This window comes from Leuciscus leuciscus (assembly GCF_965113295.1).
Source record: "Leuciscus leuciscus genome assembly, chromosome: 3".
Lineage (NCBI taxonomy): Eukaryota > Metazoa > Chordata > Actinopteri > Cypriniformes > Leuciscidae > Leuciscus > Leuciscus leuciscus.
The window spans coordinates 15,855,499-15,879,336 of record NC_138727.1 but is presented as its reverse complement, the minus strand read 5'-3'; the positions used below and the strand labels follow the sequence as shown (position 1 = coordinate 15,879,336).

The 23,838-nt window shown below is 37.9% G+C and overlaps 1 protein-coding gene and 1 long non-coding RNA gene across 3 annotated transcripts in view; both read left to right on the top strand.

The window, feature by feature from the left end:
- Positions 1-23,838, top strand: part of klhl5 (kelch-like family member 5) — a 77,713-nt gene that overhangs the window by 7,180 nt on the left and 46,695 nt on the right. The window contains exon 1 of one of the 2 annotated variants that reach the window (XM_082164423.1): positions 21,548-22,342. The exons of the other annotated variant lie outside the window; for it this stretch is intronic. Within the exon in view, the coding sequence (XP_082020549.1) occupies positions 21,780-22,342 (563 nt within the window). The 5' untranslated portion in view covers positions 21,548-21,779. Of the gene's footprint in view, positions 1-21,547; positions 22,343-23,838 lie in introns of those variants that run through there. 2 annotated transcript variants of the gene reach the window in all.
- LOC309494947 overlaps positions 16,149-23,838 on the top strand; it is a 161,030-nt gene continuing 153,340 nt past the window's right edge. Inside the window, exons 1-2 of the long non-coding RNA XR_014204490.1 lie at positions 16,149-18,040; positions 18,841-20,058. This is a non-coding gene — a long non-coding RNA (uncharacterized lncRNA). The remainder of the gene's footprint in view (positions 18,041-18,840; positions 20,059-23,838) is intronic.

Here is a 23,838-nt window from a genome sequence, read left to right as displayed (position 1 = left end):
ATATTTGAAGTCTAAATGGCATGTGGGGACATAAAAAAAAGGTATTATGATGCACCGAAACTTGTGTATTCACACCAGGAAAGTCCGATAGTTCACTTGCTTTAGTCCGGATCAAATAAAATGTTTTTTTTTTTTTTTGGTTTGGTACGGTTTGCTGTCACACTGCTCTTTTTGCAAGTGAACCAAAATTTGTAAACAAAACCACACGTGTGCTAAGGTCGTCCATTCATTGGACAAGGATTCTCAAGTAGGGAAATCAGGAAGTGCAAAAAAAAGGCTCAGCATGGAGATATTTCGTACTGCAATATTTGTTCTCTTACTGATTTTGTGTTATGCTCTACAAACGCAATATGAAGAAACTAATGAGTATCATATGATACAATGTCATCATTCTATACGATGTTGTAATTCGGATTGAGAAGACGACAATGTGCTGCAAGACGGTTCCGTCAAGCATTTTTGCGCGATTAGACTAAAGAGAACGCTCTGTATGTGAATGTCCTGATGCACACACTCATTCATTCATTCCATTCCAATGATGCACACACGACGCGCAGAAAGACGCGCAACAGTATCGTGTGGCCAGACAGCGCGCCGGAATGGAATTCTCTTTCGCACTTGAACGAACAATAACACAAACCATTATGCCAAAATGTCCGTTGTGTTAAGTATCCTCATAAGAGCATAAGAGCAGTCAAATAATTAAATGAACGTAAAGGCGCAGTGCTTTCTTGCAATTGGGTCGGTTCATGTTCACATCGTAAACGAACCGTACCAGAGTTCGTTTGGAACCGTACCGAGAACACCTCTTCAGCTGGGTCTCGGTTCGATTGTTTGGTCCGCACCCGAGTTCGATTGCTGTATTCACACCTGCCCAAAAGGTCCGCACCAAGGGTGGAAATGAACTAGAGTTCGATTCAATCGAACCAAACAAGGCAGGTGTGAATACACCCTAAATTTCTCTGCCGATAACGATAGCTGATTATTAGATTTTTTTTTTTAAGGAAAATATTTTTTCACAAAAAATGCTGCAAACTATACAGGGAACCATCTCATTAGGTACTGTAAGGCCCGCTATATTGGTCCAATTGCCGGTTCGCCAATACACGGGGAAGGTATCATGTGTTCTGTCCTCACTCATGCAAAGTATTGGTTGGTTAAATTTGTAATACATTGATCATATGTATTTACTCGTTACTTCATCTGACTCCATAAATGAAAGGTTTTAATAACATCTGTGCCTCACTAAAAGTGAGCGAATGTATGACTATTCCTTTTAACCATTAAATGAACAATGTCAAAATCAGTTAGAATAATCACATGTAATAATTTAATATTTCAGATATCAGAGATCAATTCCACAATCAATTCAAATATCTAGAACATGGTTATACATTGGTTACACCAAATAATCTTACCCAGCTTGTAGCCTACCTGAGAGACAGAGAGAGAGAGACAGAGAGAGAGAGACAGAGAGAGAGAGAGAGAGAGAGAGAGAGAGAGAGAGAGAGACCTCCTATTCAATTCCACGTCCAGCCAAGAAGCCCCAGAGAGCCCGAGCACACCTTCCTTTATCCTCCTGACCAGGTGACATGGGGGATGGGGGAGACCACCATCAAATGGCTTAACCAGTTTTCTCTAAACCTCTATAAACCTTATTACCTTTTATTTTATCTATCTGGATATGAGATATCTGTACCACTCACTTTGAGACATTTCAAATGACACCAAAAACATAAGTCAATGTTAAATATTCACATTAAACCATGTTCTTGTGTGAGTTCAGGTGATCATCTGAGCATGAGAGAGAGGGGGTGAGGGGAGAGGGAAAGAGATGTAGATTCGGATGACTCGGAGGTGAGACTTTCGTCTTGATGGTGCATGAGAGCCATTCAAATGGTAATCTCCAGAGAGGTCCTTTTGTCCTTTCAGGGTCTGGTCACCCCCTGAAACAGACTGTCTGGAATTTCCTAATTTATCAATTCTTACAGTACAAATAATATTATATAATACAAATAATATAAAGAGGTATTATATTTAACTGCTATTTATTTTCAGATAATTGCACTCATATAAAAAAAATTTAATGTTTGTATACATCTCAGTTAAACATATAGGGTAGTTTTTATAAGCAATTGTCTTCATGGCAAATTTATTCAAACATAATGATTAAGAGTAAATAAGCTCCTCTAGTGTTTTTTGTTTCGTTTTTTATAGCTAACTAACAAACAGTGAACATCGGATAGCTTTCCTGGTAAATGCAATGTTAAGTGACATATTATTCTCAAGATGTTTTATTAACATCTTTGTGAAACAGATTGAGTGATTATGAGACATGATATGGATTTCGGTAAGTTTCCTTCTGTAAGATACCTTCTGCTATCCATGAACGACTTTCATGATATAACTTGAATTAAAGTGAAAGAAAAGACTTGCGCTCCGCACTGCCGCTTGAGGCGCTACAGCGATCTGTCACGTCACATTTAAGAGCGTCAAAACTCCATTTATTGTTTGACACGTTTTTACGCACCCTTTTGATTGACAGGATATAATCGGCTGTTTTTAAATCGACAAAAGTGACAATAATAGATTTTATATTATCTTCATACATCGGTGCATCTCTACTATCAAATTAAAAATATAGCTCAGAATGCTTCTAAGAATCATAAGTCTGTGATCACAATGCAGTTTAATCTGCCTGTATGTTTTGAGTATTTTAATTTGTCATCCAAATATCTTGAAATGTGCAAAGTTTGAGGTCGGTGCATATATATATATATATATATATATATATATATATATATATATATATATATATATATATATATATATATTTATTTATTTTTTTTTAAAGAAGTCTCTTTCTCACTAAGGCTGCATTTATTTTATTAGAAATACAGTAAAAACAGTAATATTGTGCAATTATTATTTGCAATAATTTCAAGGTTAGAATTTTTTTACAGTGTGTATATATATATATATATATATATATATATTCTTTTTTTTATATATATTTAAAATGTAATTTATTCCTGTGATGGCAAAGCTGAATTTTTAGCAGCCATTACTCCAGCCTTCAATGTCTCATGATCTCTAAGAAGTCATTTGAATATGCTAATTTGGTGCTCAAAGTAACATGTATTATTATTATTATTATTATTATCATCACTTTATTTCACAATTACAATACTTTTTTTCAGGATTCCTTGATGAATAGAAAGTTAAATAGTAACTTAAAAAATTAAACTTTTGTAACTTTATAAATGTCTTTACTGTCACTTTTGATCAATTTAATGAATACTTGCTAAATAAAACTATTGATTTCTTTTGAACGGTAATGTATTTATTAATTTCAGAAATGACTTTTTAAGGTATATGTATTTTGTCACCCACATTAACAGGTTACAGCATTCACACTGCATGCATAAGCTTTGCGGAATTGACAAAGGAAAAGATGAATACTTTTGATGAATTATGAATACTTTTGATGAAGATGAATTATGATACTGCCCCACCCCACCCCACAGACAGTATCATAACTCAAACTATCATTGCTCTTCTAGTTTACTGTTAACCCTGTCTCCAGTACCGCTGTTGCTAACACTGGACAGATGTGCAGCCATTATGGTTCATGTTTTCCTCCATGACAGCTCCGGGAATCATGACTAATCTGTCCCAGCAGGGACTGCTTTGCACCATGTTATATACAAAACGATAATGTATGCATCATTACTTGGCACAACTGCCTGTTTCAGTGCTTGTTGTTTAGATACAGCGTTCATGCTAGTATTTTGGTAAGTTAAGGTATTGTTCCCTAAAGTTTCGCTCCCATCTTAGAAGTGGAAAGTGGTTTGTAATGCAGTTTTTACCCCATGCACATCATCATTTGCTTGAGTGGTTTTATTCAGTAGGTCACTGCAGCAGTAGATGACATGTACTTCGTCCTCTGGAGTCAGATTCTCTCTCTCCCTCACACATTCTCTCTCTCTTTCTGATCAATTCAGCAGGATTTAAGGTGACCTTTGTGAGGGAATGTCGGTGTGTTTGGCCCTCTGCATTTGTTCAGTCATCAAAAAGGTGGTTCAATAAAGCAGACAGTCGCTCAATAGACCCTCTTTGCATTGTATTTCACAGGGTAATCTGGGACTGTGGCTTTCTTTATGAAATATCCTTATGGATTTTTTCCTTGTCAGGTTTTTGTCTAAAAACTCAGCCTGATTATTGCTATGCAAACAAAGAAATCTGTTTGTTTTGTTTTTTTAGAACTGTGGCCTTGTGGTTAGTACACATTAGTACATAAAAGTGTTGATTTGGCAGTAAGTGCATGTACTCATGTACTCATTGAGCTTTGGTTCTCATGTGAGCAATATGGGTTCAGATCTGGCTTGTACATAGGGCTGCACAATCAGTCGAGATAATACTGAAATTGCGTTATCATATGGCTAAAGGCTGCGATGAGCTGCATGTTTCAGAGTGAAACGTCACTGTGTTCTGCAGCTCATGCATGATCAGTTGTTTTCAGTTTCTCAGAGTAACTCCATTCTCAGTGAATGCTGCTCCATGCGAACTCTGTCTCTGCAGTGCTGTGAGTTTGTGTCCCTTTTAATGTGCATTTGGGAACACTATGCACCAACCGTCTTCCCAAACTTGAAATGAGAAGCACTTGTCCGGCTGTTGTCAACAACAGAGAAGCTTTCTACCAAAATAAAAGCTCATTGGTATAACGTTTGAAAATAAATTGATTAGTTTTATCATTTTACAGCATTATATTTTACAATGAAATATTCTTTTTATTATTCTTTCACTTGTTATTATTATTATTATTATTTTATAGTCATATTGATAACATTTTTGGCCAAATTGCGCAGCCCTACAAACAATTCAGGGACCTCATTTATACTGTAACGGTCACCAGCTGGAGTGCCCTTGAGAGCCACCAGAGGGCACTCCACACCAGACTATTATCACTCCCTCACAAACTACATTTCCCATAACTCACTGCCCGGACTCATCATCACTGATTGCGTTCACCTGTGTCTCATTACCCTGTTAGTCTCAGCCTATTTATACCATGTTCACTCGTTCACTCACTGCAAAGTTTTGTATGTGTTGCTACTGTGAAGATTTCTGAGCGTTTATTCCTGTGACTGCCTGATCGGTTTGTGACCCTACCCGTTTTGGATATCTCCCTGTCTGCTGCCTGCCTACGTTACCTCTGCTTTGTTCTCTGACTCTGACTGTTTGCTGCCTGCCTTGATCTTCTGCCTGGTATTGTACTACGTTTTAGCCCTGTCTTCACTGCTGTATCTGCTGGTTCTGACCCTTGCCTGTTTGACTACTCTGCTCAATAAATTAAGCTGCAAATGGATCTCTCTGACTCTGATGCTTCACAACATATACGCATGCTATACGATGTCAAAAGTGATGAACAAATTGGGGATTTATAAAGGCAGAAACTGATGTGCAAATGTTATTATGCCGGCTTCGCCAATCAAAGAGCATGCATACAAACATTTTGGCACTCATATACAAGTAATTTAATTAATTCAGCATAGTTTATGAAAATAAAGATAAATAAGCTATCACTTTCACAATATGTATTAATATAATTATATGAGTATAACTGCTCTTGTGAAAATTTTATCACCAAAATTAATTCAATTGTATTAATGAATTCCTGAAAATAATAACATATGTCTACCACACAATTATAAAAATGTAGTTAATGCACTTGTACACATTGCGCTTGAATTTAAGATGAATTGCAATTTTCAAAGAGGCATGCATTTAGGGATGCTTTTGTGCATATGGACATTTTATAAATTCTAGGAACATTTTGTGCATTCACATTTAGGATCATTATACACATCTTTATAAATGAGGCCCCAGGAGGTTTTATTTTATTTTAATTTGCAGTCACTTTTAACAGAAAAATTGCTCAATCGGGCAGCCCTACACAGTTTCCATTATCATCCACCCCCCACTTCTCTTTTCGTGTCATTTCCTGTCCTCTCTTCACATACTGTGGCAAAAAGGCTCCGACACATTGAACTGTGGTGCTTATGTGTTTGAAACCTGTGACTAAATTGTGGCAGAAAGACCACAAACAAAAAGAAAACATATGCTTTGTCAAAATGACTTTACATGAAAGTCAATATATATTTACACATGAAAGCCATTTTCCAGCACCACATCCAGCATATGGCATGTTTTAGAGTTCCTTGCATGTACCTAAATAAAGGCTCACCGAGTTCAGTAATTCCAGTATTACGATTTACGAATCATAATATTGTGGTTGGTGTGTTCATTTGTTAATTGCCACGTCTCAGTGGATTGTGGACTGAAACGCAGACAAGAGACAGATGATGAAAGATGGCAGGGAGCTGTCTAAACACACCAGTCCCTGTCAGCGCAGATGGAGGCTGAATGGCAGACTGAAAGAGGAAAGGGAGTTTCTTGGCATTAAGATCTTTCTTTTCTTGGCAGAGCTCTCTCTTTGCTGGTTGTGAAGGTCCATGGGCGGAAAATTGGCTTCTCAGACTCACAGATGGTCTAAGGCTCAGTCTACACACACACACACACACACACACACACACACACACACACACACACACACACACACACACACACACACACACACACACACACACACACACACACACACACACACACACACACACACACACACACACACACACACACACACACACACACACACACACACACACACACACACACACACACACACACACACACACACACACACACACACACACACACACACACACACACACACACACACACACACACACACACACACACAGTCCAAAAGTTTTTGGTACACCGTTGAATTTTGCCCCTCCTTTCTCTCTCCTCCCTTGTTTGCCAGTAAATGTTAGTTAGCTAATCTTGTTATCGAGTGGGAGTTACGTAAGTGCCTGTCAAAATTACTCCTGTACTGTCATGTAAGACGACCTCGCACTACAAAATTTTGACCCTCTGAGTATGTTTGGAAAAAGTGCTGACGCTGTCACTGCATTCTGCATGTGAACATATTGAGAGGGAGCAGAGCATGAATACACACGCACACACGCACAGGGTGAGCACATGAAGGCCTTGTCTCAGATTTGTAGATGACACTGGTTTTTTTTTACACTATTTTTGCACTCTTACACTATTTTTATAAAAAAAAATTAATCCCAGCAGAGAGACGTGACGTCCCAGCTGACACTATTATCATGGGGCTAAAGTATAAGTACTTCATATACTTAAAGGGTTAGTTCACCCAAAAATGAAAATTCTGTCAGTAATTACTCACCCTCATGTTGTTCCAACCCCGTAAGACTTTCGTTCATCTTTGGAACACAAATTAAGGTATTTTTATATTTTTAAGATATAGTGCTGGATCACTCCTCCACAGGCTTATGGACACTATAACTTGCTGGCCCAGAAAATGTATTAAAGACATTGTTAATAGTCCAAGTGACTCCAGTGGCTCAATCTTAAGTTTATAAAGCGACGAGAATACTTTTTGTGCGCAAAAACAAACAAAAATAACAACTTTATTCCACTTTTCATTTCCTTCTCTCTGGGCCTCGAGTCTTTTCACGTAGTATAACTGCGTAGCGCGTCTGTGTTGCACGTCACCACGTAGGGTCACTATTGGGTGACGTTAGTCATGTGTGTGATACGTAGTGACGTGCAGCACAGACGCGCTACGCTATCCAGCACTCAGATTTCATCAAAAATATCTTAGTTTGTGTTCCGAAGATGAACAAAAGTCTTACAGGGTTGGAACAACATGAGGGTGAGTAATTACTGACAGAACTTTCATTTTTGGGTGAACTAACCCTTTAAGTAAATTAATTTTGTTTTACTCAATTAAAATAGTTTTAGTTCATTTAGATTGCACAAAGTATATATTTCTATGGTCATTGTGGTATAAATCTGTCCTTATTAAAATATTTTTGTATGCCTTATTGAGGCAAGTCATTTGGATCAGTCAAGGATGAATGACTACCACTATGGTCATTAATCTTGATGAAGACAAACTTGACTTGAGTGTGAACATGGATGGTGATTTATATCTATATATTCAGGTGTCAACTAAAAAATCAGCTTCTGCTGAATTAAGTCTTACAGTAATTTAGCAGGTACATTTTTGACCAAACTATTTAGACATTTTCTACATCTGTTACTTTAATGGGAAAATCTGTTCTGTCTACATCCCGCATGTTGTCATTTTTCATGGGACGTATGGCGTCAGTTGTGACAACACTCCTGTGGCCTCATGGGATAGTAAAGTGTTAATCAAATGTGCACTTCGTAGTCTCAGAGAAAAGTAATAGGACATCTGGTTACTTGCTACTGTTTTATGAATACTTTAATTTAGTTTGATATGCTGTTTGATAATTAGCTTTTGAGCATGTAATGAATTTTTCCTAGTTATTTTGATTAATGTGCAAGTACATTTATGATACCGCATTAAAATGAACACTTGCTGGGCACCAAATGCAAGTAATATGTGGCCTTTGACAATAAAATGTTAAACTGCTAGTAATATCCTAACATTTTTAATAGTGCTGGGCAATGATTAATCACGATTAATTGTATCCAAAATAAATTTTGTGTTTACATAATATGTATGTGTGTGTACTGTCTATAATTATTTGTATATAAATAAACACACATCCATGTATATATTTAAGAAATATTTACATGTATGTACTGTATATATCTTTATAATATATACACAAATATATACAAATATAAATATTTTATGTAAGGGATAATGTAGAGCGAGGCGGTTGTTATAGCGAAGACAACCCGACAGGCTGATCAGGATCTTGAATCAGTCTGAAGGGGTTGTTATTCGCTATAACAACCGCCTCGCTCTACATTATCCCGCTTATTACATGGCTACCTAAAAAATAAATCAATCATTTGACACGAAATATTGATTTAAAAAGGAGTTTATTGATTTAAAAACGATTGTATTGCTTCCGCTAAAGAAAATAGTACGCTCCATCTCTACGGTTAGAATCCTGCGTCCATAGCAACGCTCTGTTTTTCATGGCAACGGTGTGTTATACTCAGCAGCGATCTGTTATCAAGAAATAACAGACCGCATTCTACATTAGAATTCAACCAAGCCATGTAATAAATATAAATAACACATTTTTCTCAAATATATACATGCATATGTGTGTATTTATATATACAAAATAACTAAACACAAGACACATATGTAAACACAAACTTTTATTTTGGATACGGTTAATTGCGATTAATCGTTGCCCAGCGCTAATTTTGAAATGATAATTTATAATAAATTATAACATTCTAACTTTTTTTAGTTGTTCTAAGATTAGAATTTTCAGAAATGTTTTATATATAAATTTGCTATAATTTGCTAAATATACATGCTATAAAGAAATGCATAAGAATGGATTTAAATAATCTGCAGCCATACAGACTGAAAGAGCAATAGATAGAGATGAATAGAACAAGTTGAAGACAGTGAGCAATGGAAATGAGAGCCGAGAAAGTGAACTGCTAAATCAGCACTTACCTGACTGTCTCTCCCTCTTTCTCTCTCTTCTCTCTCTCTCACACAGATCATTTGTGCTCAGCGTTATAGTGCCGCATCAGTGTGTTCAGTGTGTTTATGCAGGTCAGACCCCAGGTGTTCACAATCTCGTTCTAGCTCTCCTGCATGTGCACGTGTGTTTCCCTCGTGGCCGGTAGAAGAGGGGAAACCTAAATGATCTGTATTTACAGTGTGAGGTTGCAGCAGTATTTATGATCCTTAAACGATAAGCCTTCGGGAGACTCGTAAAGGAGATGTGTGTGTTTGTGTGTGAGTGAGTGGGGCTTGACTCAAGTAAAGCAAGACTAGGGACAGGAATATTTATTTCTTTGTTTATGTTTGAGAGAGAGAGAGAGAAAGAAAGAGAGAGTGAGGCGTTGTAGGAGTTCAATAATTCAGTATGTGCTTTATGAGCTCTTGAAGATGCTCTAGATCTTTAGGGTCTAGAGGTTTTAAGCTTGGGTATTAATTTCATTTTAAGACCTTTCTGTTTATTCCCTCTTTGATGGAAAGCAAACGGTGTCAAGATCTCCTGGTCTTCAGCACTTATCTCTAGGGTCTCAGTCTGTGTCTGTTCAGCTTTGCTGCTGTACGGTTTATCAACACCATAAAAATAAGCTATGAAATATTATGAGTCTCATCGAGGACAAATCTGTCTCCTAGAAAACATAATATGCCTAGCAAACACAAACACATACTTGTACACTCAAACACACTGTTCACACCTTACAAAAGTGTACTGTGGCAGTACTAATCGCATCAGATGGTTATACCATAGATATATGATATACTGCATTACTATATTTCATATACAATGCTATTTATTCCAAGATCAAATACCATAAATAACAAGAATATCATTATTTTTCCATGATACATGTACCACTGTAACATCATGGTTTTGTAGACATACTGTATATCCACATAATTATGATGTTACTATGGTAACATGTCTGCATTACCATATTCAATGTATCAGGCATTTATTTTTAGGTAGAATGGTATAAATACTAAGCATAGAGAAAGGTGTTACTATGGTACGCTACTGTTCAAAAGTTGAAAATAAATGAATAATTTTATCAGCAAAGACACATCAAATTGATCAAAGGTGGCAGTAAAGACATTTATGGATAATTTTACAAAAGATTTCTATTTCAAATGAATGCTGTTCTTTTAGACATTCTATTAATCAAAGAATTCTGAAAAAGCATTGCAGTTTCCACAAAACTATTTAGCAGCACAACTGTTTTCAATATTGATTATAAGAAAAGTTTCTTGAGCACCAAATCAACATAATAGAATGATTTCTGGAGGATCATGTGACACTGAAGACTGGAGTAATGATGCTGAAAAATTATTTGTCATTGATCCATTACCATATTACATGTATGGTATTAACTCTTAGGTAAAATACCATATGATGAAACAGGTATGCCTAAAAACATGGTATTTGCCCAGAAACCATGGTAGTATCATTGAACATGTCCAAAAAGCAATAATGATACTCTGACTGGGAATACCATAGTACTGTATTACCATGGTACATTTGCAGAAAAACATGGTATTGTCACGGGAACATCTCTGAATGACAATTTAATGTACCATGGTGATAGAATACCATGAATATTATATTTTTTAACTTGGTACAGGTCTGAAAAAAACAAGGTATTTCCAAGAAACTATGGTCATTTCATGGTAGATTTTTGTCAGCAGCATGTAGGGCTGAATGTTTTAGTGTGTCTTTATATGTACGTCCTGGACTGGAGTTACAACAGACATCCTGAGGATTTTCAGGCTCTTCAGTATATAAAGGAAAAGAAGAGGGATATTGTTTCTGGAGGTGGTCTGCCAGCCAGATGTGTTCGTTTCTCTTAACCACGGGCCTGCAATGTTTTTTTTCAGAAGGAAATTCTTTTTCTTTTTTTAAAAATCCATTCCTCCGTCCATCTCCTCTGGCATCTAAACCCTGCTGGCTTGCCCCTGTATCACCTCCATCTGCATTCAATTCCCGCACTGCTTTCTGCTCAGCTTAAGGAGACCTATATGAGAATCAGTAAAAGGAAGGATGAAAATGTCATTGCTATGTGCTAAATGGGCCTGGAGATATGGCCTGGCTGATGAGTTTGGAGTGAATAGAGAGAGAGAGACTGTGTGTGTGTGTGTGTGTGTGTGTGTGTGTGTGTGTGTGTGTGTGTGTGTGTGTTTGTGTGGGCATCCGGATCTGTCTTATAATTTCATCCATTGGCAGTAGAGGAAATATGAATGCACCAGAGCAGGAAGAATACTATTTGGAAATGAACACACTCTGAATAGTAAGATGTTTGTGCGTATATGTGTGGCTTTTTGTAAAACAGAAATGTGCACACATTATCGTCATGCTGTGAGTAATGCATACTGTTGTATGACTATATATATACCCATAGTTTCAGGGAAATGTGTGTCAGATGTGTGTAGTTCTTTTCTCTTAAGGAATGAAACATATTTCCTCCCACGACTGTTGCAGACATGAATCAAAGAAATTAGATTTCTAACCTCTCAGCCCGGTTCAGCTTGGGGTTTCAGGGATGAGATTACATTGTATGTGATTACAAGTAGGTGGTGTGTGTGTGTGTGTGTGTGTGTGTGTGTGTGTGTGTGTGTGTGTGTGTGTGTGTGTGTGTGTGTTGAGTGTGTGACTTTAATGATGGATGCAGCTGAACTGAAGTGTGGAAATCTGTATAGCATAACCTGATGAGACAATACAGACATTGCTGTGTGTGTGTGTGTGTGTGTGTGTGTGTGTGTTTGAGTGTGTAACTTTAATGATGGATACAGCTGAACTGAAGTGTGGAAATCTGTATAGCATAACCTGATGTGACAATACAGACATTACAGTGTGTGTGTGTGTGTGTGTGTGTGTGTGTGTGTGTGTGTGTGTGTGTGTGTGTGTGTGTGTGTGTGTGTGTGTGTGTGTGTGTGTGTGTGTGTGTGTGTGTGTGTGTGAAAGACAGGAAATGAGGACTCTGCTGTAAAACCCAGCCCTTCTGTCTTTTCTCCATACACACGTTTGCAGTCTCACTGTTTAACCATCTATTGGACATGTTATGAACGCAGTGTTGAAAATATAATTAATTCAGTTTTGTTTCTTTTATAGGATGGACATTTGATTACATAAAAAAACAAAAACAAAACAGTATATTCAGGGATGAGGCTACAAAAGCAGCTATATGACACTGAATATATTTAACCTAGGAGCCAATTCTATTAATTTATTGAATTCACTTTCTAAATGTTATAAATATATATAAAATATATATAAAACATATGATACCGTAACTGTAATATATTCTCTGTAGTGGCTGTATTCATTGCATCCATTTATATCCGGACATATCCATTCACTACTGCATAAATGTTGCTTGTATGCAACAAACAAATGAAAACAATGCAGTTCCTCCCATGACATACAATGTAATTAACTTCAAAAGTTTTAAAAATGAAGTTTAGAGTTGCCAGAAAACAATTATGTTTACATTTACATTACATTTATGTGACAATTTTAAAATGTTTAGTTGTAATTAGAAACAATGTTCTAGCAGTGGTTCTCAAATAGGGAGCTGGGAAACAAAAGTATTTCAATTTAATAAATTATTATTAATAAATTAAAATGATCTAAAACGCTTAAAAATAACACACAACCAAGGATGTAAACTGAAATCATATTTCTTTTTAGATTTTATCAATAGCTTTTTAAGAACACAGTTCTTCATCACACAATGAATCATAGTTAATTCATTTAATATAATATTCTGTTAAAAAGTTTGAAAACAACTGCTTTGCTATACAGAGAAACATAGTTTTTGTTTACCGCACATAGCCTATCTCACGTGTGTATGTTGCATGTGTGCAGGTTTGTAGTCCTACAGCAATCCTCCTTTTCACAACACAAGAAATGCTGAATCATGCGATAGTTTAATTAGTCTCCCCAGCGTCTCCTCCATATGCCCATTTGTGTGATATATTTGCTGGACGGTTTTGATTTACATGCAGGAAAGATGAAAAATGAAATCAAGGGGTGGAAAGAAGGAGAGGGAGAGAAGGAGAGACAGATTGGATTAACCTTGAGAAAATAAGTAGGGGCCATAAAGAATAAATTGCTTAATCATCCTTCCAATCACTCAATGATGTTTCGTGCAGTCGCGCTAGCCATAAAGCTTTGTGACAACAGCGTGTATGTATGAATGAATGTGAGTGTGTGTGTGTGTGTGTGTGTGTGTGTGTGCGTGCGTATTTATGATCACACATACAGAGGTTAACACTCCTGTCAGGCTTGCTTCCTCCAGACCTGAATCAGTGTGAAATAAAGCTTTGACCATCACAGGGTCACCATTGACTCTCTCCTCGAAGCTAGTATGACTACTGGCCTGAGACCTGTGTTTTCACGCACTGCAGTCTCCGTTCCAGCTGACAGGAGTGCAGCATTGCTGTCAGGGAACAAAGCACTCTGGGACAGCATTAAATTCCTCCTTGGAATTAATCTCCTCCCACATACACAACTGCCACATGCATTCCTTTAAAGTGACCGCTCGCCCAATAATTAAAATTCTGTCATTATTTTCTCACTCTCATGTTGATGTAAACCCCTTGCTTCCTTCTCTGGAACACAAAAGGAGATGTTTTGAAGAATATGCATAGTGCATTTTTTTCATACTAAAGCATATATTGACCAGGAAATATAAAGCTAAATAAAATATGACTAGTGTTCAATATTCCAAGCCTTTTTGAAGCCAGAAAGTCAAGTTTTTCGATCATGCAGTCAAAACAAATGTCAAATGCCATTGGCGCTCATGTCTCCTATGGTCTCATGTCACTGATTGTGACACAGCAAGATTGATTGTGCGTGAATGAGATTTGAGATGAGATGTAACTGTAGTGAAAGATCTTTTCTTTCGAATTGAAACTGATCCTTCACCCTCACACAAAATTTGTTATCGCTTAGATTCTTGTTGAAATTGGATTATTATTGACTGGGTTTTGCCTGCGAAAATTCACCAAACAACAGTAAATGTGACCATCCTCAAGAAAGGGGCGGGGTTTAAGTCTGGTATATGTCACCAGAAGATCAAGTTATGACATTTTGATAAAAAAATTACGAGGTCCAAAAAACACACACACACACAAAAAAACAAAAAAACATGCACAGTTGTTCACAATGCGATTAATATGTATAGATCACTTTTAAGGTGATTTATTGTCATTTTTGGAGCTTGTCAGCCCTTACGAAAAAGACGTTTATTCATGTGTGCTATTAGTATACTTCTTTTAGACTAAAAATATGAAAGTATACTTTCAGTCTACTTTTTTGTTTCTCAGAAATATACTTTATGTACTTCTCAGAAATATATTTAAAATTGCACAAGTATACTTGACTTGTAGTGACAGAAAAGTGTAAGTAAATTTGGCCTATACTCAATCTTTTGATCGAGATATACTTAAAAGTATAATTAAGTTATTGTAGTTGTGTATACTAATAAGTGGGCCAATTTAGTCCCAAGTAGTATTGAAATGGTAGGCTACACAAGTTTACTACAAGTACATTGTAGACTACAAGTATATTAATATACATACATAAAGTATACTTAAAAATAAACTTGAACGTTACTTAAGGATACTTAATAAAATGAATTTGAAGTATACTTATTTTTCGTAAGGGAGGCCATGCTCTAACTGTATAGAAAAAAGCAGTGTAAATATTCTTCAAAACATCTATGAAAGACTTCCATAAAAAAGTAGAACAACATGAGTATGAGTAAATAATGACAGATCCCCCTCCCCTCCCCTCCCCCTTCCATTATTTTTATTTTTAGGGGATCTATTCCTATGCACTGCAGATTTTTTAAGGAAAGCGCTTATTTCAGGCATAGGCTATATTTGGGAAGCATTATGGGTAAGATGCTCTAAAATCTGCCTCTTTTGCATTATGTGGTTTGTATTTGGTTGCCCGATGAGAATGATTCAGCTCTAAACCAGTAATTTTCTGGGACATGATGATAAAATGAAAGAATCCTGGTCTCCATTCCACTAGTATACTAATGTTGTGCTGCTTGTCAGTGGCACTTGGGGCACGTGGGTCTGGCTGTGTTTATTTAATGCGCCCTTAGAGCCAACATCTGTGAATAATGTTACAAAAGCAGGCAGAAATTCCAGCTCTCTGTTGTGGTTTGCATGGCCAGAATTGAGACCAAACTCACCGCTGATCCTACTGTGAACGATTTACCCTTTGTGTGTGTCTCTCTCTCTCTCTCTCTCTCTCTCTCTCCCTCTCTCTCTCTCTCTCTCTCTCTCACAGACTGCAGTTTGCTGTGGTGGCATCACATTCACTCTTGCACAGAACATAAATTAAAGACAGGTTTGTGGCAAGGAAAATACTTAAGCTACAGAACCAAAACTCCCTTTCTTTCTTTCTTTCTTTCTTTCTTTCTTTCTTTCTTTCTTTCTTTCTTTCTTTCTTTCTTTCTTTCTTTCTTTCTTTCTTTCTTTCTTTCTTTCTTTCTTTCTTTCTTTCTTTCTTTCTTATTTAGAAAACAATACAGTCGTTTATGGACTATCTCTTTGTGGCAGATGGACATCTCCTTTTGCATCGTTGTCTGTTAAAATGAAACACAACAAACATCTATTGACTTGTTAAATCTCTTTCCCACTTCATAGCTCAGCTTCTCTTGTTCGCATTAATTTCTCTCACATTTTCCTGCCGTTAATTTCTCCCATCATCTTTTTGCATTTCTTGTCTGTGTACTGTTGTGGTATTGACAAATGTGTGTGTAAGCGATATTGAACTTAATGTGTGGTATTGATTGTGTAGAGTGGTTGTCTGGTTTGTATTTCCATTGACTAAGTGAATTCTAAGTAGAAAAGGTCAAGGAATCAACAAGTGTAAAATTTGAGAGGGATGCTTGTGCTAAAAACAGCAAAGTGGTGTATTTGTCATGGTACTAATTTTTAAAGTGTGGTGAAAATAAAGGTTACCTTGAGACTCTAGGGGTTTGGCTGGAATCTTTGCTGATGTGCAAAGGTACAGTGTTTTAGGCTTACCTTAAAAAAGATTGTGTGGGTGTGATGTGACTGAGTAGTGGTTAATGTAGGCTTAAATATTAATTTCCTTAGATGAGGATTTTTTTATGACTAATACAATACCCACATTGCCATTCATACAGAGATTAGGTGTTACTTTTTTAAAATGGTATTTAAGGGTTCACTGCACCATCGGTTTTGTACATCAAACCCTTTACTTGTTCTTTCTTGATCTACAGCAAGACAGCTTGGTTGCATCCAAATATGCATACTTTCCTATACTGGGCGAGTCCCCAGATGACCTACCACTTCCGCTTATATTCAGAAGTGCTCATCCGATGGACACTTTACCATCCCATGAGGCCACAGGAGAGGATTTGTGAATTGCAGTGAAACGGCGCAACTGAATATGATAGGTCACAGGACAATGACAACATGACGAATGTGTCCAGATTACAATTATACTACACACATTAAGAACCTACTTTTTAACGGTCATGAATTAAGTACCTATTAACATGGAGAAGTGAGTATGCGATTCCGAACAAAAGGTGCATTTACGTCATGTCGTAATTACCGTAATTACGAGATTCCAGCTTGTAAAAAGCGCTCACGTCCTCTCGTAAACACAACTGGTAAACTGGGAATTTTCTGAGAGCTCCTTCTTGTACCACTTGACAGCTGTACAACCTGACAGCTGCAGATTCATTTAGGCGTTGATAGTGTTGCCATAAAAACGCATAAATCCCAGTTCAAGGTAGAATGTCATGTGTTGTCATCACAAATGATGGTAATTACGCCATGGTGTGAACACCTCAAATCAAGTGGTGCTCACTGCAGAGCCAAACGACGGCTCCCAAACGACAGCTCCCCCTCTCTGGATGTAATGGGTGGAGCTTGACCTAGTCCAGATCCACCTCTGTGGACCTAATGGGTGGAGTTATGTAGTGGTTATGGGTGTGGTTGGACCATCTAGCTCCACCCATTACATACAATGAGGGGGAGCTGGATGTCAAGCTCCACCCACTGGCTCTGCAATGAGCAGCCTCTACAGTAAATACCCATGGCTCCACCCATGAGGTGACCTGCTCCAATTAAAACTGCTTTTTCTAGAATAGGGGTAGAATAATTCCCAAATTGGGGTTTGTGAGTTGATGAAAAGCTAATATTTATATATATATAAATGTTGGAAATATTAACTTAAAATCTCAAGGAATACTTCAAATAAATAGACACATCTGGAGTTCGGCTGACAAAATAGTTTGTGAATTCCTCTCCAAAAAAAGAATAATAATCTCATGTGAGAGAACGCCATACTATTTATATTTTTCAAAAGTGGTTTTAATTGACTTATTTGTAAAACTTTTTAATTAGAAAAATAATATAGAGTGCACCTTTAAGGCAAGGCAAGGCAAGGCAAGGCAAGGCAAGACAAGGCAAGGCAAGTTTATTTATATAGCACATTTCATACACAATGGCAATTCAAAGTGCTTTACATAGAAGAAATTAAAATAATAAAAAGAAATAAGAATAATTAAAACAGTTTAGAAAAATAAAATGAAATACAGTACAGTACATTCGGACGAACAGCGGCACAGTGCTCATTCAGTAAATGCATAGCTAAACAGAAGTGTTTTGAGTCTGGATTTGAATGTGACCACTGTAGGAGCACATCTGATCTCTTCTGGAAGCTGGTTCCAGCTGCGGCTGGCATAATAGCTAAAAGCAGACTCACCATGCTTAGAGTGAACCCTTGGTATTTCTAGCTGATATGATCCTAATGATCTGAGTGATCTGTTGGGTTTATATTCAGTGAGCATGTCTGCAATGTATTGAGGTCCTAGGCCATTGAATGATTTATATACCAGTAATAATACTTTGAAATCAATCCTAAATCTAACTGGGAGCCAGTGTAAAGACCTGAGGACTGGTGTGATATGTTCATATTTTCTGGTTCTGCTCAGAATCCTAGCGGCAGCGTTCTGTATGAGCTGCAACTGTCTTATGGTCTTTTTGGGAAGGCCAGTGAGGAGTCCATTACAATAATCCACCCTGCTGGTGATGAAGGCATGCACAAGTTTCTCTAAGTCTTGTCTGGAAACAAAGCATCTAATTCTTGCAATATTTTTTAGATGATAGTATGCTGATTTAGTTATTGCTTTGACATGACTACTGAAACTAAGGTCTGACTCTACTTTAAGGCTATTGATTCTCCAACATTAGACTCCAAATGTCATTTTCTGAATTCATCATCACGCATAATGATCTTATCATGCCAATGAAATAGGCATGCCAATAAGGTTCACTGAATTGACATTTGGCTGACAGATGTTACCTTGAATATTTTTTCTTTCTATTGCTGTAGTGTAGGGTGACCAAACGTCCTGTTTTCCCAGGACATGTACTGTTTTCACGTCCTGTCCTGGCCGTCCTGTCTGTATTTTATAAAGTGATGAAAATGTCCTGGTTTTCATTATTTTTCATTGGGCCATTAAGCGTGTACTTTAAATACATGCTTGCCTTTGCACACAAAACATATGAAACCGGCTTCGGCTTCGCCCCATCAGCAGTGGCGGAGCCAGGATTTTTTCATAGGGGTGGCCAGGCAAGGGCCAGCAACCAGTCTGGGGTGGCACAGAAATCTTAATTATTTTATCATAAAAAATAATTTGACTATAATGTATTGGACTGTTTTAGTGCCTACACAACTGAATAAAGTTAATTTGTACTTAATTGTAATTGAGATAGTGAATTAGGAATCATGGAATACTGAGCGAATTTTATATTTTTTTATTATTACCCACCACCTCATATTAAAATTAATTAAATAGTAATAAAAGGGCACACACTATAGCTAAAGTTCAATTTGCTCAGTAAGCTTGGTTCTGGTTCTCAAAATATCCAATAGCTTGTTCTACATTGTTGCATCTTCATGGATGAGATAACATGCAGATAAATACTGTAGTCCAAAGATTATTCAACCTTCAACGCGTTTTATATAATCAATGAAATCTTCAACCAACTCTGAGTTTGTCCAAAAAACAAACAAAAAAACTTTCTATATTAGTTGTCAAAATAAATAATTGCAACAGTTCTATCATACCTAAATTAAAAAGGAAAACAAAAGTTCTCTTTTGAATCCCCATGTGCAAGAATGTGAACAAGGCGGAAGTCAACAGCACATAATGTAAAATGTTATGTTTTTCATAATGTAATGTTGCCAGAATGTAAAATTAGTTGTTTTATGGATTTAAAAATTATCCATTTTTGTTTGTCCTTTACAAATTAACGCAAAATGAATGCCTATCGTCTAGTACAAATGCACAGTGCTCACATTTATTTGGACATTAAAACATTACATATCAGTTTGTGCCTTATATTGTGATCTCACATAGCAGAATATTTTAATCCAGACAGATGTGATGCATATATAACAAATACATGCATGCAGTTTTGACAGCTTTAATCGCCTTTTTGATTCTTACATGAGTTAATTGACGACAGAACTACGGCTACAGCACGCCGCATTTGCGCGTGATGTGCTTACCGCAAGCACAATACAACAGCTGTCAGCCGTATGACAGAAAAGTTAGTTAGTTTTACTGACATTTGGCCTGACAACATCTCATCTTACCGAAGATAGCAAGATAGAAGAATATGGACAACGCCCTTTTCTCAGCATCTGACAGAAGTGTCACAAGCTTTCACACATCTTCTAAAATAAAAGTAGCATCAGAAAAAAAGATAATTACGTTTGTTGTTGACTGCACACTATTCGACTTACTCAAACCGGTCTTGCAACCCACCAGTTGAGAAAGATTGACTCTATATTTACTATGTGCATATCACTGTCTGATGTTCTGCTGAAGCTCATTCGGCACTTGCACATTTCTGCACTCGTTTGACTTGCGCCTGGCGCTGAGGTGAAGTTGGAGTGTGCATCTGAAAAGTCTCATGTTTTTTGTGGTTTAAAAAAAACGCAATTTTTGTCAATAAAAAAAGAGACAGAAACAGCAGTTGTGAGAGGGGTGGCCAAGCTTAGACCAAGGGTGGCCACGGCCACCCCCTAGCTCCGCCAGTGCATCAGCGCGTTCCTCAATCCGCAGCGGCAAGCAGAGAGCACGTCAGAATACAGAGGCCTGTGTGTGCGTGTGTGTGTGTGTTCATCTCAGCCTCATTGGTCTGTCACACTGCTCGTCAATGTCAGAATATTTGAAATGACCAATCAAAGTAGGCGAACTTTACGTTCACAGACACAGAATTTCAATTTTAGCAGCGTGACTCGACCAGGACTCGGCGGTCGACGCTTCAGTTTACGGTCAAGTGCGAGATAAGATGTAAGTAGCTAACAGCAAAAAAAAAAGCCCAAATGTAAATTCACAGATAATTTACAGAGAAAATTCCCGTTTTTTTCGTTTCGGTCGGGATCCGTGTAAAGCAGAATGCATGAACTGCAAAGCTGGAACGTGTCAGTGTCAAATAAAGGTGCTAGCGAAGAAGCCCACAAAAAGAAAGTATAGGCTACAAGAGAACATCAGGAGGATTGAAATAGTTTTTTTTACTGAAATAGTGTAGTAGATTTTTTTTTTTTTTGTAGTAGTAGATTTTTAACCTGCTATGGCCATGAAAATAAAGTGTCATGTAAAAGGTGTTGAAAGCTAAACTTTTTTTTAATAGAAGGCTATTCTATTGTTGCGGGCCAAACATTGAATGGAAAGGATGTATTACTTTATGTATTAAAGTACAATAACATATTTGCAAGGTTGTGAATGCATTTGTCAAGTATTTTTTGATGCATTCACCCCAACCACGCCCCCACCTCTTAACCACGCCTCCGTCCTGTTTTCTGAAAACTAAAATATGGTCACCCTACTGTAGTACGTATGTCATTGAAAAGTGCCATGTGGTTTTACCGCACAGACGAGTGTTTGACTCTTCCGTGAGAGAGAGAGAGAGAGAGAGAGAAAGAGAGAGAGAGAGAGAGGTGTGTATTTTCCTTTCCCCTCCGTACTCAGTCTCACTCTACACGTCGCCTCCGTGATCTTCGCCAGCAGCGCTCGCGTGCTCCGTTACCAAGACAATCACGGATCACGAGGCTCGTCCTTCCTTCCCCGCGTCTCCCGTTACCGGAGTCTCGGGCATGTCGAATCCCAGGAAAGACTTTGACGTGAAACAGATCCTGCGCATCCGCTGGCGATGGTTCGGCCACCCTGTATCTCCTCCTTCTCCCGGTAACCAGCCTTCGGGAGATCTCTTCAGCAGCAGCGGTGGTGGTAGCAACCGGGGGACCTCATCCGGCGGTGATCAGCCCTCCCTCGGCGGCTGCAATAGCCCCAACGCCGTTGCCGGTGCCGGCTCGAGTAACGGCAACTCTTCCTCCAACATCAACAACAATCGAAAGTTTGCGGATTCTGGTCCAAACAGCGGGCACTCAGCGGCGGCAGTGGTGGTTAATGCCTCCGCGTGTCCTCGGTCCATGAGCCAGCAGGAGTGCCGGAGCTCCCCGCCGGCGCCTTGGGTCTTCCCGGCTCACTCGCGCTCCAGCGAGAGCCTGGAGCCGCTCCAGCAACAGCAAAAGCAGCAACAGCAGCAGCAGCAGAAGCAGAAGCCGCAGAAGCAGCAGTCCACGCGTGTATCAGACGCCCCTGGCCCTGGAGACGAGGAGAACAATAATAACGTGGAGTCTGACTCCAGCTCGTGCAGGTATGGGAAGTATTACTGGTGTGGTGTCGAGCACAGCAGCAGGGCGCTTGTACCGAACTGGTACCACTTCACAACAGATGCATCGCCAGCTGTTCTCTATTAAGATTAAACTGTTACCACGAGCTCTCCTTTTTGTTTCCTCACACTTTCTCTGTGTGATAAATAGTGCATATGGTATATTCAAATAATTAACTGGATGTCAAAAACATTTTACAGACAGTAAAATGTGCTTGCATTTATTTTTCCTTAAATATGAAATCTTTGGAATTTTCTTTTGGTGCGTCCTTTTTGTGTATTTGTGGAATTGATTTATATTGGGCTGTGTCTTGCATGTGTCAATTGTGCTGAACATAGTTGGTGTTGGTCAAAAGAAAAGAAAATGCATTCACACCTTAATGTCATGATGATGTTGAGTACAATGCACTAAATTATTTAATGCAGATATAACTGGGCAGTTGATATGAAGTTGATATTTTTTTGGGAATCTGCAGTGAAATAATCATTTAGAAATTATTAAGCATGATGCTTTTATGACCTTGTGTTAACTGAGACATAGCATTGAATGTTTGTGTGTATAAAAATGAATTTGTCACACCGCAGGAACATTTAAAATGAACTAGTCAAGGCAAAAAGGATGATTAGAAATGGTGAAAAAAAAAAAAATCTTGACCAGTTATGAGAAGAACCGCACCCCACCTCTTGTTTAGAAGGTTGAATAACAACAGCAGTCTCATATTTTATAGATTTTGGCAAATGTCTTATCGAAAGTGTTCTCCATGGCTGTTATAATGTGTTGGGTGTGGTGTTACTTCACCTCAGCATGTCATTTACTCACTCATTGTGTTGTTCCAAACCTATAAGACTTTGTTAGACCTCTGCAGATCAACAAATATTATTTTTGATATTTTTTTCATGCACTGACAGTAAGTGACTGTCAAATCTCAAAAAGGATATAAAAGTACCATAAAAGTGTAACTGTTATGTGCTATATTCCAGGCCTTGAGAAGCCATACAGTAATTTTGTGAGTAACGACCCACATTTAAGTTGTAATTCACTGCTAATCTTCTTACCTGTGAGTTATTAACAGCAGATCGAGTCAGTGAGCTAAATTCACTCAGTCAGTTTCAATCATGAATGAATCATTTAGGGCTGTTTCCCCAAAAGTATCGTAAGCCTAGATCATAGAAATCAATGGCACCAATATGCTTACAGTGCTTTTGGGAAATGCAGCCATGGCCTGCGATTCTGAAAATCGTAAGATTAATTAGATTGTAGAACCATTGCCACCATTGGACTCTTTACCATAGTTGTCAGGTCTTTGCAACAAAAGTAGCCCAATGGCCAGTCAAAGTAGCCTGAAATATAGCCCAATGCAAATTTCTCCGTCGGGCGGCCAAATTTTCCTCTGAATTTGTAAGTCTGGGGGATGTTTTGGGGGGTGTTGGAGCGCCAAAATAGTACATACAGGGGTAGAAATCAACCCACGGCGGAAAAA